At 36.4% G+C, this 17,946-nt stretch overlaps 1 protein-coding gene across 1 annotated transcript in view; it reads left to right on the plus strand.

Annotated features, from left to right (window-relative positions):
- Positions 1-17,946, plus strand: part of CTNNA3 (catenin alpha 3) — a 1,601,461-nt gene that overhangs the window by 81,528 nt on the left and 1,501,987 nt on the right. The window contains exon 4 of the mRNA XM_077778723.1: positions 7,584-7,750. Within this exon, the coding sequence (XP_077634849.1) occupies positions 7,584-7,750 (167 nt within the window). The remainder of the gene's footprint in view (positions 1-7,583; positions 7,751-17,946) is intronic.

The following is a 17,946-nucleotide window of genomic DNA, read 5'->3' on the forward strand; positions in this document are numbered from 1 at the left end:
ACTGCAGTATTCTTGAGATAATCTTTTGGTATTGAGAAGGAGGGAGGGATCATGAATATGTTTTGAGAGGGAATAAAGAGTTGATTAACCTGGAGAGATGGTTAAAAGAAGGTCTCTTTTGGGGCGCCTGGGTGGCTTAGTCGGTTAAGCGTCCGACTTTCGCTTANTTTTTCCATCAGTTTTATAGAAATGAGCCCCATCAAACTTTATATTTTATAAACATTCACAGTTTTATAGAATTAGCCCTAGCAAAGCATTCTCCAGCTCATTTTGATTGTTCTCAATGGTGCAGGGCTCAGTGCGAGGTTGCCTAAGCTCTTCTACTTTAGTTAGCTCACGATGCTGTCCTCCTGTTGTCTTTACCTGGCCAGAGCTATTCTCTGATAATTAATGCCTTAAAGATAGAAATTCTGTTTTCTCTGAATTGTTTTGTTAGGGGATACTGGGGAAATCCTCAGTCTAGAGCTAATTATTCCCCCACTATGTACTCTACCCAATATCCCATAAATCATGAAGTTTTCAATGGGAACTTCACTATGGAACTATGGTGGGAACAAGCACTATTTCCAGTGCTGTGTGAGTGCCAAGTACCGTTACCTTAAATCTTTTCAGATGGCTTTTTTCTTAGCCTTAGGTAGTTTCTTCCCATGTACGTGTTGATCACTATTTAGGTGAATATTCAAGAGGGAGTTTCTGCAAATCTTCGGAGATCTCTCCCTGTGTATCTCTCTTCTTTCTCATTCTCTGTTCTGCCTATTTTAGCTACCACAATTTCTTTGGACTCTTAGTTCTGTCTCTTCAGCTCAGAGAGTTTGCCAGGCTATTTCTTGATTTTCCCTTCCTGTCTGTGGCCTGGAAAGTCTCTGAAGGCAATAAGCAAGGGCTATCAAAGGATTCATGTTGCTTGTTTCCCATTTCTCAGAGACTGCAGTCCTTTATTGCCCGATGCCCAGTGTCTTTGGAACCATTTTTTCATGTATTTTGTCTATTGTTGGGTGGGAAAGAAGTCAAGTTTTGTTACTCTGCTTTGACTGGAACCAAATTATGCTTGATAAGTCTTTACTGAGAGTTTGGAGATAATGAAAGGGAAATAAACCACAGCCAATATTTTACAATGGCAATCTGAATTGCCGTTACAATTCAAATGCATATGGTTTCATCTGAATCTTTAGGTCTTGCTGATGTCCTTGTAGGTCCTGGTGATATTCTTGTAGCTTTCAAGCTTGAGTCCACACAGTAGTGGCTAGTTTTTTGGCCCTTAATTCTGCCATGATAAGATTTTCTTTTAACATAGAAAACGTTTTGCTCCTTACAGTTAAAATTGTCTCAAACATTGTAAATAAGGTCTTTGCTTTTTTTTTTTTAACATCTATGTAAGTTTAGTACCTAGTTGAAGTCATCTTCCTCCCCCCCGCTTCCCCCAATCAATCTGCTCTAAAGTTAAATTCAGGCTCCTACCTTTTAGGAGTTTCCATATTCAAATGGCTGTTTCTCAATTAAAAACAAATAAAACCAACCGCCTAGCGCCCACTCTCAGCCTCAGAGCTCCATTATACTGGAGTATGTTATTATATATTGAATTAATTAATATGCATTAGTGAATGTTACATGGTATCAAATATTAAAACACAAAAGGGTGGCCAGAGGCATACACTAGAAATCTTAATTGAATAATAAATATAATGTTAATTATAAAAGTTGGAGGAAATTTGATCTTTAGTATTTGATCCTTTTTATTTTGGTTTTTCTCCTTTCTCCTCTGAATGTTTTACTTATACAATGTTTTTTTTTAATTTTAAAGTTTATGGTCAATACAATTACTTTTACAACCACTTCTAGAAAGTGGAGTTGTACTTTTGAATGTGGCAAAGGAACTTACTATTTAAAAGAATCTACAAGTATCCTATAAAGTAAAAATATTTCGTAATGTGTCTATTTAGCCAATATTTTTTCTTTTACTTCTGGAGTTTATATGATCATATAAATTTTTTACATATCAGATTTTTGTGCATTCAGAAGTTTTCACATATTACACTTAATATATGTACAAAATATATCTATGCATATCTTTGTAGAGTATATACTTCAGTACATCATTCAAGCAGGCATTTCATAACTGATTTTTTTGAAGATTAAACAGAGTATATTTGATAGGAAAGGAATAAAATAAATCTAGTATAAAACTTTCTGAAACTAGTTCTTGTAGCATTTTCAAGAGCTTTATAAGTTGCTCTGTAATATGGAATGGGATTTCTTGAAGGAAAGATATAGTTTATTTGTATGTATTTTAAAAGTGAAAATTTTAAAAATACACATTAAATTTCTGAGTTAAGGCATTAAAAGAAAGATTGGGAATGATATTACAAAATAATAGACTTCTCATGTGTAGACTTTATAACACATGGATGCAAATATTGTAGACAGAAAGGAGTTTGCTGTACTTTTTTTCTGTTCGGAAAACAGCCATTTTTTTACTGACATAAGACAGGCCGTGAACTGGCTAAATGATATAAACCAGCTATCTTTGATAATAAATAGTTGGAATATGTTGCTCTTACCTTGAACATTTCTCTATGTGTCCTTTCACGCCTCAGGCAGAGGTAGGTACTTCTCTGTGCCTTTTACTACTTTGCATAGGTCTCTGCTTGAGCCCTGCTTAGATTGTATCATAATATTTGTTGGCTCTCATTTGTGAAATTACTAGGCTTCAAAACTGCATTATATTAGTCTCTATATCTTGGATGCCTAGGATGGAGCTGTGTTATATAGGGAACAACATATGTTTACTAAAGGAAAATTGAATAATGTTCATTCACATACTCATTCACAACACACATTAAATATTGGATATATGCAGTAGAGTAAGCACTGTTCTAACCTGGGAATACTGTGGTGACCAGGACCAATGCAGCTCTTATTCTCACTAGTCGTCTTATTTTATTCTTTTTCAAGCTTTTATTAAATTCCAGTTAAAATACAATATAATATTAGTTTCAAGCATAGAATGTAGTGATTTATCACTTACATACAATATCTGGTGTTCATCACAAGTGCCCTCCTTAATACCTATCACCTATTTAACCCATTCTTCTACCTACGTCCCTTCTCCTATAGTCCCCAGTTTGTTCTGTATAGTTATGAGTCTGTTTTCTGGGTTGCCTCTCTTTTCCCCCCTCCGTGTTCATCTGTTTTGTTTCTTAAATTCCATATATGAGTGAAATCATATTATACTTGTCTTCTCTGATTGACTTATTTTGCTTAGCATAATACTTTCTAGCTCTATACAATTGTTGCAAATGGCAAGATTTCATTCTTTTTTATGGCTGAATAATATTTCACATATATAATATATGTGTATATATTATATATGCACACACATACATATATATCCCATCTTTATCCATTCATCAGTTGATGGACATTTGGGCTCTTCCCAAAATTTGGTTATGGTTGGTTATGTTGCTATAAACATCAGGTTTCATGTATTCCTTTGAATTAATATTTTTGTATCCTTTGGGTAAAACTTAGTAGTGCAATTGCTGGATCATAGGGTAGTTCTATTTTTAACTTATGAGGAACATCCACACTGTTTTCTAGAATGGCTACATCAGTTTGTTTTCCCACCAACAGTGGAAGAGGGTTCCCCCTTTCTCTACATCCTCACCAACACCTGTTATTTCTTATGTTGTTATTTTAGCCATTCTGACTCTCACTAGTGTTTTGACTTAGAATTAAAGACAGGCTTTGATATAAGTCATTACAGTACAGTACATGATGATGGATAGTTATCATAGGAAGCATAGAATCTTACTGTGAAATCTTCCTTATTGTGAGACCACTCTTGGTAAGGGGGGATTGGAGGCTTCACCAAGAAAGTGATGCTTAAATTGGGACCAGAAGTATGAGCTGAAGCTGAAAAGCATTGAGAATGTTGCAGGGGAGGGAGGGTGGTAATTTCAGTAATAGGAAGTTTACTTATTGCTTCTTTGTTCAGGTATTTCAGGAATGCCTTTTTTCCCCCCAACAGTGCTCCTTGGTCTTCTCTTCATATTACCTTAATGGAGACAGAGACTGTAATTGTTCTTTAATGTTTAAATGATATTTTCCTGAATATGGCTTTTCAACCAGTTGTTCAACATCCCAAAATTTTTTTTTATTTAAAAAAATTTTTTTTAACATTTATTTATTTTTGAGACAGAGAGAGACAGAGCACGAGTTGGGGAGAGTCAGAGAGAGAGGGAGACACAGAATCTGAAACGGGCTCCAGGCTCTGAGCTGTCAGCACAGAGCCCGATGCGGGTCTCGAAACCACCAACTGTGAGATCATGACCTAAGCGAAGATGGACACCCAACCAACTGAGCCACGCAGGCACCCCTTTAAAGTAGTATTTTATTTTTTATTTTTATTTTTATTTTTTTACAAATAGTTTATTGTCAAATTAGTTTCCACATAACACCCAGTGCTCATCCCCACAAGTGTCCTCCTCCATGCCCATCCCCCCTCCCCCCCACATCCATCAGTCCTCAGTTTTTGTCAGCATTCAAGAGTCTCTCATGGTTTGCCTCTCTCCCTTTCCCCCACCATTTCCGCCCTTCTTCTCCCCCTTGTTCCTCCGTCAAGTTCCTCCTAATCCTCCTATACGTGCAAACATATGATATTTGTCCTTCTCTGCCTGACTTATTTCGCTCAGCATAACACCCTCAAGGTCCATCCATGTTGCTACACATGGCCAGATTTCATTGTTTCTCATTGCCATGTAGTATTCCATGGTATAGATAAACCACATCTTCTTGATCCATTCATCCGTTGATGGACACTTAGGCTCTTTCCATGTTTTGGCTATTGTTGAGAGTGCTGCTATGAACATTGGGGTACATGTGCTCCTATGCCTCAGCATTTCTGTATCCCTTGGGTAAATTCCTAGCAGTGCTATTGCTGGGTCCTAGGGGAGTTCTATTGTTAGTTTCCTGAGGAACCTCCACACTGTTTTCCAGAGGGGCTGTACCAGTTTACATTCCCACCAACAGTGTAGGAGGGTGCCCGTTTCTCCACATCCTCGCCAGCATCTAGAGTTCTCTGATTTGCTCATTTTAGCCACTCGGACTGACGTGAGGTGGTATCTCAGTGTGATTTTGATTTGTATTTCCCTGATGAGGAGGGATGCTGAGCATCGTTTCATGTGTCTGTTGGCCATCTGGATGTCCTCTTTGGAGAAGTGTCTGTTCATATCTTCTGCCCATTTCTTCACTGAACATCCCAACATTTTTAGTCAACAACACATAATTCTTTTTTGATGTATATTTAGTTTTAGTAAAGTCAATGACTATATTCTATAAAGGCTATCTTAACTTTCCAATTCAGAATCATGACAAGAAAAAAATAATCTTTTATGTGGGAATTCATCTACTCTCTAAATTTCCAAGGTCACTTTAATTTTTAGTCTTCTCACAGAAATTCTAACTTGCAGAGAAACACATAAAAATCACCATTTCCTGGTCTTAAAAATTTACCAACTCTACTAGAAATTTCCTGAGAAAATAACAGCTAATATTTGTTGAGTGCTTTCCATGTTCAGATACTGCACTAAATATATATTTTGAATTATATCTCATTTAACCATCTCAGAAACACTGTGGAATAAGTAATATTTTTATCACATTCCATTACATGAGGACACTGAAAGTGTTTAAGCGTACAAGGTCTCAGAGCTGAGAGGCAGATAAGAATTTGATCTCAGAGGTGTCTGACTTAATAGTCTGATTCCTAGCTTGGTATTTCTAAGAGAGCTAACATGTTTATACTAACATGTTGAGATAGTCTCAGACCTTCTTCATAGGTTCTGTTCATTATAAGGAACACTGTTCTTTGTTATATTTAATTTAAAAAATCCATTTCATTTTCATTATGCTGACATTCATGAATATATAAAAACTAAAATATTCATGGAGTAGAGTAGATAAGACATGCCCTTTAATATATTATTGGTGAGATGGCTCTGTTTTGGAGAATTTTTTGACAGTATGTATCAAACCTTAAAATTCATTTGCCTCTTGACTCAGCAATTCCACTTTTAAGAGTTTATTATCCAGCCAAGTTTGCTCATGTATGCAAAACTATGTGTCATTCTTTGCATTACTGTTTGAAATAGGAAAATGCTGAAAATTATTTATGTGTTTAATAGAAGTCTAGTAAAATAAGATATAGTATATCAATAAAATGGAACTTTATTCAAGTATTAAAAAGAATGACAAAAGCTAATCAACTCTTTAGTAAGCTCAAAGCACTGTTCTTATTTAATTTTTATAAAAATTGTAGGTATTATTATTATTAGCTCCATTTGCAGGGGAAAAATTAAGGCATAAAGAAGTTGTCTGAGGTAGTAGGACAGATGCTGAAGCAGAACAGCTTCAGAGCCCACATGGTAAGTTACTGTGCATACTTTAATATCTCCTGGTCAATTATATCCCAGCATGAAAAGAAAATAAATTGATAAGTGAAAAAAACAATTGTAGAAAGTTTTTATAGTATGAAAATATTTGTGAAAAGGATTTATATCTTCTGTATGTCCCATTTAACTTATAAAATGTCTCTATTATGACAGAATCTTTCCTTATATATACATATATATGAATGTGTGAATATATTCATAAATACACACATACATTTAAACATACATATAAACATATACATATAAATAAGCATATATGCATATGCACACACATAAAACATACATTCATGGAAAAATTTCTGGGTGGATATACAAGAACTCCAGGAGTATTTTCAGGTGATTCACATGGAGACTTTATGAAAATTGTCTTCACTTTATACTCTTCAGTATGGCGAATTACTTAAAAGTAATGAGCATGTAGTGGTTTCATAATAAAAGCAAGCTTAAATTGAGTAACTTAAAACATAGGGGATGTGGTAAACAATTATGTTAGTGGAGAGCAGTAAAAAGGAAACTTTTCATTTGATAGCTTTCTGAACTGTGAACTTTTAAAAATGAATGAGTACACACTGCTTTTATCATAAAATATATTTTCAGTGAAAAAGACCTTAAAAATGGGAGACATATTTCTCTAAAAATTATGTACTATGAAATATAATTTGTGGCTAAATTTAGGAGATAGGTTATTATATTGACAGTTTAGGATAAATCAGCCTATGTTAAATTTTTATCAGAGAAGGCTAGCTCTTTTCTAACATTGAATTGGAAAGTAATTTAATGAAGATTTACCTTATTTTTATAAACAAGATTGTTTCCAATTGAAGTCTTAGTAATGAAACCTTTCACAGCAAATGAGATTCAGAAGTTGACAGCAGTTTTACTAGATGTTGCTAGTCAATGGAGCACAATTCTCTTGCAGGAAAATGGTATTGTGCTTCTTAAACTCCAGAGCATTTATCAAAGAGAAATGTCAATTTTAAACTCCATTGTTTATTAAGAGACAGTGTTCTAGTGTCAACTGACACTATTTTAATATTATGTTCAGTCATAGAATGTACTTGAAATTAGGATGATAAATACTTAAACAGGTATAGCTGAAACTTAAAGAATATTATTTTGGGTTGTGTTTTTCAGGTGAAGCTCTGAAAGTATCGGCTGAGAGATTTGCAGATGACCCCTGTTATCTCCCAAAAAGGGAGGCTGTGGTTCAAGCTGCCCGTGCCTTGTTGGCTGCAGTTACCAGACTCCTTATCCTCGCAGACATGATTGATGTCATGTGTCTCTTACAGCACGTGTCAGCTGTAAGTAAACGATGGCTAGTTTACCTTGGCGTTGTTCTCATGTCTAATTACTTTTCCTGAACTCGGGATCAATCCTAGTGCATCCCAGCCTCACCTTGGTTTCTTATAGTCACCCAGCAGACGCTGACCAGATTGAATTGTGCAAGTCATGTATACCTCAAGAGAAAGAAGCCAGAAGTTAGTCTTTTTTGTTGTTGTTTCTTTAGAAACATTTTTAAAATTTAAAAAATTTTAGAGTTTTAATTTAAATCCCAGTTAATTAACATGTAGTATAATATTAACTTCAGGTGTATAATTTAGTGATTCAACACTTACATACAATACCTGGTGCTTTTCACAAGTGCACTCCTTAATCACCGTCACCTATTTTACCCATCTGCCCCACCCCACCCCGATCCACTTCCCCTCTGGTAACCATCAGTTCGTTTTCTATAGTTAAGAGTCTTGGTTTGCCTCTCATTTTCCCCTTATGACCATTTGTTTTATTTCTTAAATTCCATATATGAGTGAAACCATATGGTATTTGTCTTTCACTGACTTATTTCGCTTAGCCTAAATACTCTGTAACTCCATCCACATCACTGCAAATGCCAAAATTTCATTCTTGTCTTTGGTTGAATAATATTCCATATATATACACATATATATACCACATATTTATCCATTCTTCAGTAAGTGGACATTTGGGCCCTTTCCATAAGTAGGCTATTGTTGATAGTGCTATAAACATTGGGGCACATGTATCCCTTTAAATTAATATTTTTGTAAACTTTGGGTAATTACCTAGTATTGCAATTGCTGGATTACAGGGTAGTCCTATTTTTAATTTTTTGGGGAAACTCCATGCTGTTTTCCAGGGTGGCTGTACCAGTTTGCATTCCCGCCAACAGTGTAAGAAGGTTCCCCTTTCTCCTCATCCTTGCTAACACCTGTTGTTTCTTGTGTTGTTGATTTTGGCCATTCTGAGAGGTATGAGATATCTTATAGTAGTTTTGATTTACATCATCATCATCATCATCATCATCATCAACATCACTGATGATCAGTGATGTTGAGGATTTTTCCATCTGTATGACAGCCATCTAGATGTCTTCCTTGGAAAAATGTCTATTCATGTCTTCTGCCTATTTCTTAACTGGATTATTTGATTTTGGGTATTGAGTTTTAGAAGTTCTTTATATATTTTTGATACTAACGCTTTCTCAGATATGTCATTTGTAAATATCTTCCCATTCCATAGGCTGCCTTTTAGATTTGCTGATTGTTTTCTTCAATGTGCAGAAGGTTTTTATCTTGATGAAGTCCCAATAGTTTATTTTTGCTTTTGTTTTCCTTGCCTCAGGAGGCATATGTAGTAAGAAGTTGCTAAGGCCAATGTCAAAGGAATTATTGCTTGTGTTCTTCTCTGGGATTTTGATGGTTTTTGTCTCACGTTTAGGTTTTTCATTCATTTTGAATTTATTTTTGTGTATGGTATAAGAAAATGGTCCAGTTTCATTCCTTTGAGTGTTGCTGTCAACACTGTTTGTTGAAGAGACATTCTTTTACCCATTGGATACTCTTTCCTACTTTGTGGAAGATTAATTGACCACATAGTTGTGCATTCATTTCTAGGTTTTATATATATATATACATATATATATACATGTATATAGTAAGAACAGTAGTTACAACCATTATTTATATTTTTTAAATGTTTATTTTTGAGAGAGAGAGACTGAGTTGGGGAGGGACAGAGAGAAAGAGGGAGACAGGATCCGAAACTGGCTCTGTGCTGACAAGCAGAGATCCTGATGCAGGGCTCAAACTCAGGAACCGTGGAATCATGTCCTGAGCTAAAGTCAGAGGCTTAATTGACTGAGCCATTCAGGCAACCCTCTGGGTTTCCTGTTCTCTTCCATTGATATATGTGTCTATTTTTGTGCCAGTACCATACTGTCTTAATTACTATAGCTTTGTAATATAACTTGAAGTCCTGAATCATGATGCCTCCAGCTTTGCTTTTCTTTTTCAAGGTTGCTTTGGCTATTTTGTGGTTCCATACAAATTTTAGAATTGTTTATCTTAAAGCCAGTGGTAGATTGAAAAACAGAGTATGGCTTACTGTTAAGGAAATGGCTAAGATTATATAGATAGTATAAATAATATACAAATATAAGTAGAAAGAAAAACTTTAAAACTTAAGACACTAGGAAGTTTATCCTAGTTTGTGAATGAGCTGTACTTGATCCAGCATAAACTGAGCATGTTTACAGATAGTCTGTGATATATGTAATAATCCATTATGAAAATGTATAAATTGATTTAATATGAGTAAAAAACATAATCTTATTAGGATACTACAAAGGCAGCAAGGTATCTTGCTTGTTTTAGTTTGCTGGACAAATCCATTTAGAAAAGCTTTAGTAGAAAGAGAATTTTATTAAAGCCCTTTTTACTTTCTTTAGTTTGACCAAAGTCACCATTGTCTAGGTGAAAAGGTTGCAAACATTCCTTTGGAGCCTCTGATCTATCTCCTGCATTAAATTGGACTTTTACTCTTCTGTCTATAAACACACCTTCATATTCATAAATGTGCCTGGTAACTGTAATATCACTCTCCAGTAAGCAAACGATGGCCTCCTATGACTGATCTTTTTGTAAAATCATTTTCCCTAATTGCTAACTTAAACCTTTGTTTTTATCTTACTCCCTAATGCTCCCTAAAGTAAAGCAACTTTTCCTTTATACTTTTATATTCCTTTCCTTTTGATAGTTTTATTACTGTAAAAAAGCAATTCAGCACTTTTTGTTGTTGTTTTTAGGAAAGGGAATAGTTCTCATCATCAGACGCTGTCTACTACAGGATTTGTAGGTGAGATAATTAAGCATTGTTTCTTGGTTATTGGTTTGTTGACTACCATAAACAATACCATAAATAAATCCCTAAAAATTTCCGAGGGTCATTTTTTTATATGTGAATACAAATATTCATAAATACTGTAACCAAGAAGTAGGTATTAAGGAGTAAGTGCCAGATAGTTTCTAGTTCCAATGATACAATATTTCCTGTATTTTATTTTATTTTATTTATTTTATTTTTTTTTACAAATAGTTTATTGTCAAATTAGTTTCCACATAACACTCAGTGCTCATCCCCATAAGTGTCCTCCTCTATGCCCATCNGACCTTCATTTTTTAATTACTCACAAATCACTTATGATTGTAAACCACTTGTCTGATGGGTTCTCGTTGTACTTAAGATCTATATATAATTGGCTTGAACCCTAATTCTATGTCCTATCAACTGTAATGTTCTCCCCAAGATTTCTGCAAATTCTCTGGGGCTCATATTCTCAAGATCATCTCTGGTCCCAAGTTTTTGCTTCCACAAACTAGTTTATAAATGGTCTTTCTATCCCTATTTTATAGTTTGTTAATCTGTAATCGACTTTTCCCCCTGATTATGACCCCCACACACACGCACCAATACTCCCAGACAAATCATGTTTATGTATGTTTATGTATATTTATGTATATTGTAAACCGTATAGAAATTTGGGAAGGTAGAAAGGAGAAGTTTCTTTAGTTTAACACTATATTCTAAGTGGCTCCAGTTTGAATATTAGAAATCTTGAAAATTCTTTAGCAACTTCATCTCCTTGTTCTTCCGTCTCCTTTTCCCCTAACTACTCTCCTTTGTTCTTTCTCATACATTCAAATTCCTGTTTATCTGAATGCAGTAAGTTTTTATCTGCTAACTTGTGCCCTCATATATCGCTGCCTATCTTAAATTAATTCTTAAAGTATTTTCCTCCATATAGACCTTCTTTCCCTAAGAAGAATTCTTTAGTCAGCTGTCTCTCTCTCACATACATACATACATACATACATACAATATACTATAAAATAATGGTTCAGTGAGTAATTCTCAGTAGGCAAAGAAGGGCTAACCAACACAGAGTTGATATATAATTAAGTACATCAAAGATTCTTGATTTGGCAGTTTTAAAATCATCAGGTTCTTAAGGAATTTTTATAGATATTTTTTACAAGGAGAGCATCAACTTTAAAGGTATAGATTTCTTCTTCTGGACACACTCTTCTTTCAAAAGCAGTGGGTCACATTTTTATTTCTTGTTTTTGTTTGGAATATAATGGAAAAAGGCCTGTCTCTTCTCTCTTCTAATTGTATCTTACTATTTTGGGCAATCTTTTGCTCATTTTAGGCTTCCTCCAACATTCCTATACAATTCTCTGCTACATTTTTAATTTATTCTTTATTTCTCTACTATCATAATGTCTTCTTTCATGGCCTTACTCTTTTCCTTCCAAAGAAGTTCTCCACTATCATAATGTCTTCTTTCATGGCCTTACTCTTTTCTTCCTTACTGTGATTTTTTTCTATGTTATAGAATTTTTCATCTCTGTTGTGGTATGTTTCCTTTTAGATGTCAGGTCAAGGAGATATTACTTGATTAAAAAAATGTTTATTTATTTTAGAGAGAGATAGAGTACCAAACAGGGAAGGACAGAGAGAAAGGGAAACAGAGAATCAAATCAAAACACACTCCATACTGTAGCATAGCGCCTGATGCAGGGCTCAAACTCAAACCATGTGATCATGACAGGAGCTGTGATCAAAAGTCAGATGCTAAACCAACTGAGCAACCCAGGCATCCCTAGATATTACTCAATTTTTGACAATAGTCTGTATCTATACATTTTCTGACTTCCTTGTTTTCTTATTTTTACTGAATTATCCTCTTTCCACTGAGACTGCCCCCAGAGATACAATTATGATCAAGCATTTATGAGGACATAGACTGAGACCACCAACTAGTGAAAACATGGTTCACTGAGTAATTCTCAGTAGGAAAAGAAGGGCTAACAAACACAGAGTTGATATATAATTAAGTACACAAAGATCCTTGATTTGGCAGTTTTAAAATCATCAGGTTCTTAAGGAATTTTTTTCTCCAAGAAATAGATCCAAAACCAAGGTAAAAAAGGGTAGAGAAAAGAATGACAATCTTTTAATATTAAATAAATTATAGAAACTTGGAGAGGCATTTGGCTTTATTGCTACCACTGCTTATATGTTTTCCATGGGATTTAAAAAAAGTTCTTTTTTGGTACTGGTCAAGTTTTTTGAACTTCACTATTTATACTTCTCAAGATGCCATATCTTATTTTATTGGCATCTGGGTTTTACAAAGGTCAATTTTATTTGAGACAAAATTGGCAAGGGTGTCTCTTGCTTTCCTTAGGGGTTAGGACAATGTGGAGAAAAAAAAAATCCACATTGCTTTTGGTAGAAAAGAGACCCTGTTTCCATCCTGGCTCTGTTGTTGGTTAGCTGGGTGAATTTAGGAAAGTTAAAAATCTTTTTTTTTCTTCTTATGAGTTATATGGATAATAAAACTTACTCTGAATACTCTGAAAGGATTTTGTAAACGTTAAATGATATATAAATTACCTGGCAAGAACTGGTTGTTCTCTGTTTCATTTTCTTTCATTTTCCTGTCTTTTTTTTCCCACCATAGTACCTTTCTCCCACATTTTTGACTCTTGCAGACTCTTGCAGTACAATGTTGTCCTTATTCCTAAAAAATGAAGGGAAATAAATTTGATTCCTAAATTGAACTAAGTTTTCCAACTTTTTACACTTATTAAACCAGAATTTTATTTATTTTTATTCCTAATTTTATATTTTTTTGAAGTTTATTTATTTTGAGAGGGAGAGAGTGTGTGAGTATGCATGAACAGGGGAGGGGCAGAGAGAGGGAGAGAGAGAATCCCAAGCAACTTTGTGCTTTCAGCGTGGAGCCTGATTGGGGGCTCGAACCCATGAACTGTCAGATTGTATCCTGAGCCAAAATCAATAGTTGGACACTTAACCACCTGAGCCACCCTGGTACCCCAGTAGCTGATATTTTTTAAGGCACCTTCCATTATTAAAAGGCAGGCATACTAGCAAAGAGACTTTCTAAAATTTCTTTTTATTAAAAATACTAGCAGTTTATAAAGGAAGAAATTATTGTATTATTAAGAGCTATTATAAGCCAAGTATATTCTGCAGAGTATCCTAGGAAAATTATATACAGAGATATAAAAGTTTAAAGAAAAATCAAGTCACAATACTGGTATTGAGGGCAGAATAGGAAGAGCTAGAAAACGTAAGTAAGATACAAATCACTGGATTTGTGCCTAATATACTGAAAACTTTAGGGACAAAGGCAATTTAAACCATGTAAAATTTTAACTTTAGAAAAAGGACCAGCATCATTCCAGGTAGCTCCAATTTGATTAGTTAATTAATTCATTCAGCAAATGGTTGTGTTTTATGCACTACTGTGTGCCAATTACTGCTGTGTAATAGGGATTCAAGTTTAGAAAAAATAATACCATGGCTATTTTCTCCTGGAATTTACAGACTAAGACATAAATTAATATAAGTTACTATGATAGACGTTGGTGGGACTATTGTGGAGGCATGATGGCAGTTGTATCAAGGGAAAGTATTTTGAGTGAATTATACATGACCAAGTTAAGTAGACAAAGGTGGTGATGGAGGCAGAGAGCATTTTAACTGCAAGAACAGTACATGCTCAAAGACCTGTAATACTTCTGAGGGTTGAGATGAAGGATCACTATATTTATACTTCAAACTGTTGTAACATGTGTGACAACTATACTAAAAAAAAATTAAAAGACAAGCCAGAGTTTGGAAGACTATGTAGGTGAACCACTCATAATGAATGGCCAATCCTCAAAATTTATTACAAATTCTCAAAACTCAATAAAATAACAAACAAAATGTTTAAAAATGAAATAAAGTTGAAGGTGGAGAGGTAGGCATAGACCTACTCGTGAAAGGCCTAAGTGCTAAGATAAAACATTTAAACTGTAGTCTGAAAGCTAAGAGGGAACCATTAAATATTTTAAGCATGGATATGACATAAGCAGATTTTCATTATAGGACCATTAGTCTAGCAGCAGTGGGCAAGGGAGCCAGAGTGGAGGCAGCAAGGTAAGTGATTACGCTGATGCTGTCATTTGGTTGTGACATGATGGGGTGGGATAGAGAATGAATGAGATAAATGAAGGAGGAACAGTGTACAATTTGGAAACTGATTGGAATTTGTTTAGATAGAAAGGGAAGCATCAAGTAGCCTTTCAGGAATCTGGTTGGGTGTTGAGGACCTTGGTTTTCAGTTTTAGGTAGAGGAGAAGTAGTTTATGGGTTTTTAGGCTTACTGGATTGAGGCACATATGAGAGATAATAGATACTAAAAGATATGTTTATAGCTCATGAGAGCAAATAAGACAAGAGACAGATTTGGAAAGCTTCAAGAAATAAGTATTGGTGAGGAGTTAAGATGGGAGTAGTGGTGAGACCCTGGGCTTGCCCCATCCCTCAAACACAGCTAGATCAACATCAGATTATTTTGAATACCTAAGATTAAAAGAACCATCCGCATAATTTGAGGGTGAGAATGTGGCAGATATGAAGTGTGGAGATTTGAATTGGGGGAGAGAAAAGCCATGGTGCCACAGGGAGTAGGAAGCACTTTTTGTGGAGAGGAGAGAGAGGGAGAAGGAGTAGAGAGAACAACGTATTGGTTTTGTGCCAGAAGAGCACCCCCAAAAATCATTGACTGGGAAATTTGGAGGAACTGACTACCACAAGTTTTTGCAGAATGGAGCTCAAATTCTGAGGTTTTGGAAGTCTGTGCCATTCTCTGGAGTTGATCTGAGCGGGTGACATGGTCCAGGTGAGAAGAGGGTGGAGGCCTGGGAGCAGACAGCAGACAGTCTGGTGTGGGGATCCCCTGGATCGCACTGGGAGAGAGAAGTCATCCTTTCGGGAGTACATTTGGAAGAGGGTAAACTGCTTCTTCAAGGACAAAAGACTGGGCTGACACTTTTGAGCAGCCATTCAGCAGCAGGGGACAGAGTCTCATGCAGAGAGCAGATAACCTGGTTGCAGGTTTTCCTTGTGCTTCACCATAAACTCCAGGCCCCAATGCAGTCAAGTGACTGTTTTTCTAGGACAGAATGGCTCCAGCAGCAGCACTGTGAGACTGTACTGTGGAAGAACAGAGCAGGTCCCCACCTTGCTAGGTCCTTTAAAATTTGGAGTTTTGAATCCCTGCCGCAAGCCAGAGATAGGAGACAGGAGAGCTGTGGCTCTAAGCATGTTGATGGCTCAGACACAGACGGATAGAGGGCAGGGATCTGATGGAAGCCTGGGAAATAAGAGGGGGAGATTGTTCATTTGTCTGTGGCAGTGGGTGTGAACTCTCCTCTCTGGGGGGTGAGAGAGTGTGGTGACATCTTTCCCCCCAGCCCACCAGCACAGTTGGACTTCAGTGAGCAACACAGCACCTCCAGTAGAGGCTGGAGCCACTTACATTAAACCCCACCCCTTGCACCATGCAGGGCCATCTTTACTAGGGCAAGTCTGACTGTGAGCCAATGCAGGGCGGCCTCTCCCCTAGAGGACCAACATAGGCACCTAGCATCCACCAAGACTCTTATTACAGAGTGCTCCAGTGTATCAGTTTCAGTTCTGGTGGAAATACCAGACTTTTTTTCTATTTCTTTGGAATCAGGCTTATAGTGTTTGTTTGTTTGTTTGTTTGGTCTGTTTTTTGTTCTGTTCCTTTTCCTTTTCTCTTTTTTTGGATCAAGCTTTTTTTGTATACATTTTTTTCTTTCATAGTTTAGGCAGGTTGTTTTCCATATAACACCCAGTGCTCATCACAACATGTGCCCTCCACCATGCCCATCACCTCCCTTCCCCTCTCTCCCACCCCCATCAGCCCTCAGTTCGTTCTTACTATTCAAGAGCCTCTCATGGTTTGCCTCCCTCCCTTTCCCCAACTATTTCTCCCTCTTCTCTTCCCCCATAGTCCTCTGTTAAGTTTCTCCTGTTCTACTTATAAGTGAAAACATATGGTATCTGTCTTTCTCTGCCTGACTTATTTCCCTCAGCATAACACCCTCAAGTTCCATCCACATTGGTACAAATGGCCAGATTTCATTCTTTCTCATTGCCATGTAGTATTCTATTGTATAGATAAACCACATCTTCTTGATCCATTCATCCATTGATGGACATTTAGGCTCTTTCCATGATTTGGCTATTGTTGAAAGTGCTGCTGTGAACATTGGGGTACATGTGCCCCTATGCATCAGCACTCCTGTATCCCTTGGGTAAATTCTGAGCAGTGCTATTGCTGGGCCCTAGGGGAGTTCTATTGTTAATTTTTTGAGGAACCTCCACACTGTTTTCCAGAGGAGCTGCACCAGTTTACATTCTCACCAATGGTGTAGGAGGGTGCCCGTTTCTCCACATCCTCGCCAGCATCTAGAGTCCTCCGATTTGCTCATTTTAGCCACTCTGACCAGCGTGAGGTGGTATCTCAGTGTGGTTTTGATCTGCATTTCCCTGATGATGAGGTATGTGGAGCATCATTTCATGTATCTGTTGGCCATCTGGATGTCCTCTTTGAAAAAGTGTCTGTTCATGTCCTCTGCCCATTTCTTCACTGGATTATTTATTTTTTGGGTGTGGAGTTTGGTGAGTTCCTTACAGATTTTGGATACTAGCTCTTTATCTGATATGTCATTTGCATCTATCTTTTCTCATTCCATCGGTTGCTTATTGGTTTTATTGTTTCCTTTGCCATGCAGAAGCTTTTTGTCTTGATGAGGTCCCAATAGTTCATTTTTGCTCTTGATTCTCTTGCTTTTGGGGATGTGTCAAGTAAGAAGCTGCTGTGGTGGACGTCAAGGAGGTTGTTTCCTGCTTTCTCCTCTAGGGTGTTGATAGTTTCCTGTCTCAGGCCCTTTAACCATTTTGAGTTTATTTTTGTGTATGGTGTAAGAAAGTGTTCTAGTTTCACTCATTTGCATATTGCTGTCCAGTTCTCCCAGCACAATCTGTTAAAGAGGCTGTCTTTTTTTCTGTTGGATACTCTTTCCTGCTTTGTCAAAGATGAATTGGGCCTACATTTATGGGTCTAATTCCGGGTTCTCTATTCTATTCCATTGGTCTATGTGTCTGTTTCTGTGCCAGTACCATACTGTCTTGATGATTATAGCTTTGTAGTAGAGGCTAAAGTCCAGGTTGGTGATGCCTCCTGTTTTGGTTTTCTTCTTCAATATTACTTTGGCTAGTCGTGGTCTTTTGTGGTTCCATACAAATT

Source organism: Crocuta crocuta, unplaced genomic scaffold (assembly GCF_008692635.1).
Source record: "Crocuta crocuta isolate KB4526 unplaced genomic scaffold, BGI_CrCroc_1.0 scaffold167, whole genome shotgun sequence".
In the NCBI taxonomy this organism is placed as follows: Eukaryota; Metazoa; Chordata; class Mammalia; order Carnivora; family Hyaenidae; genus Crocuta; species Crocuta crocuta.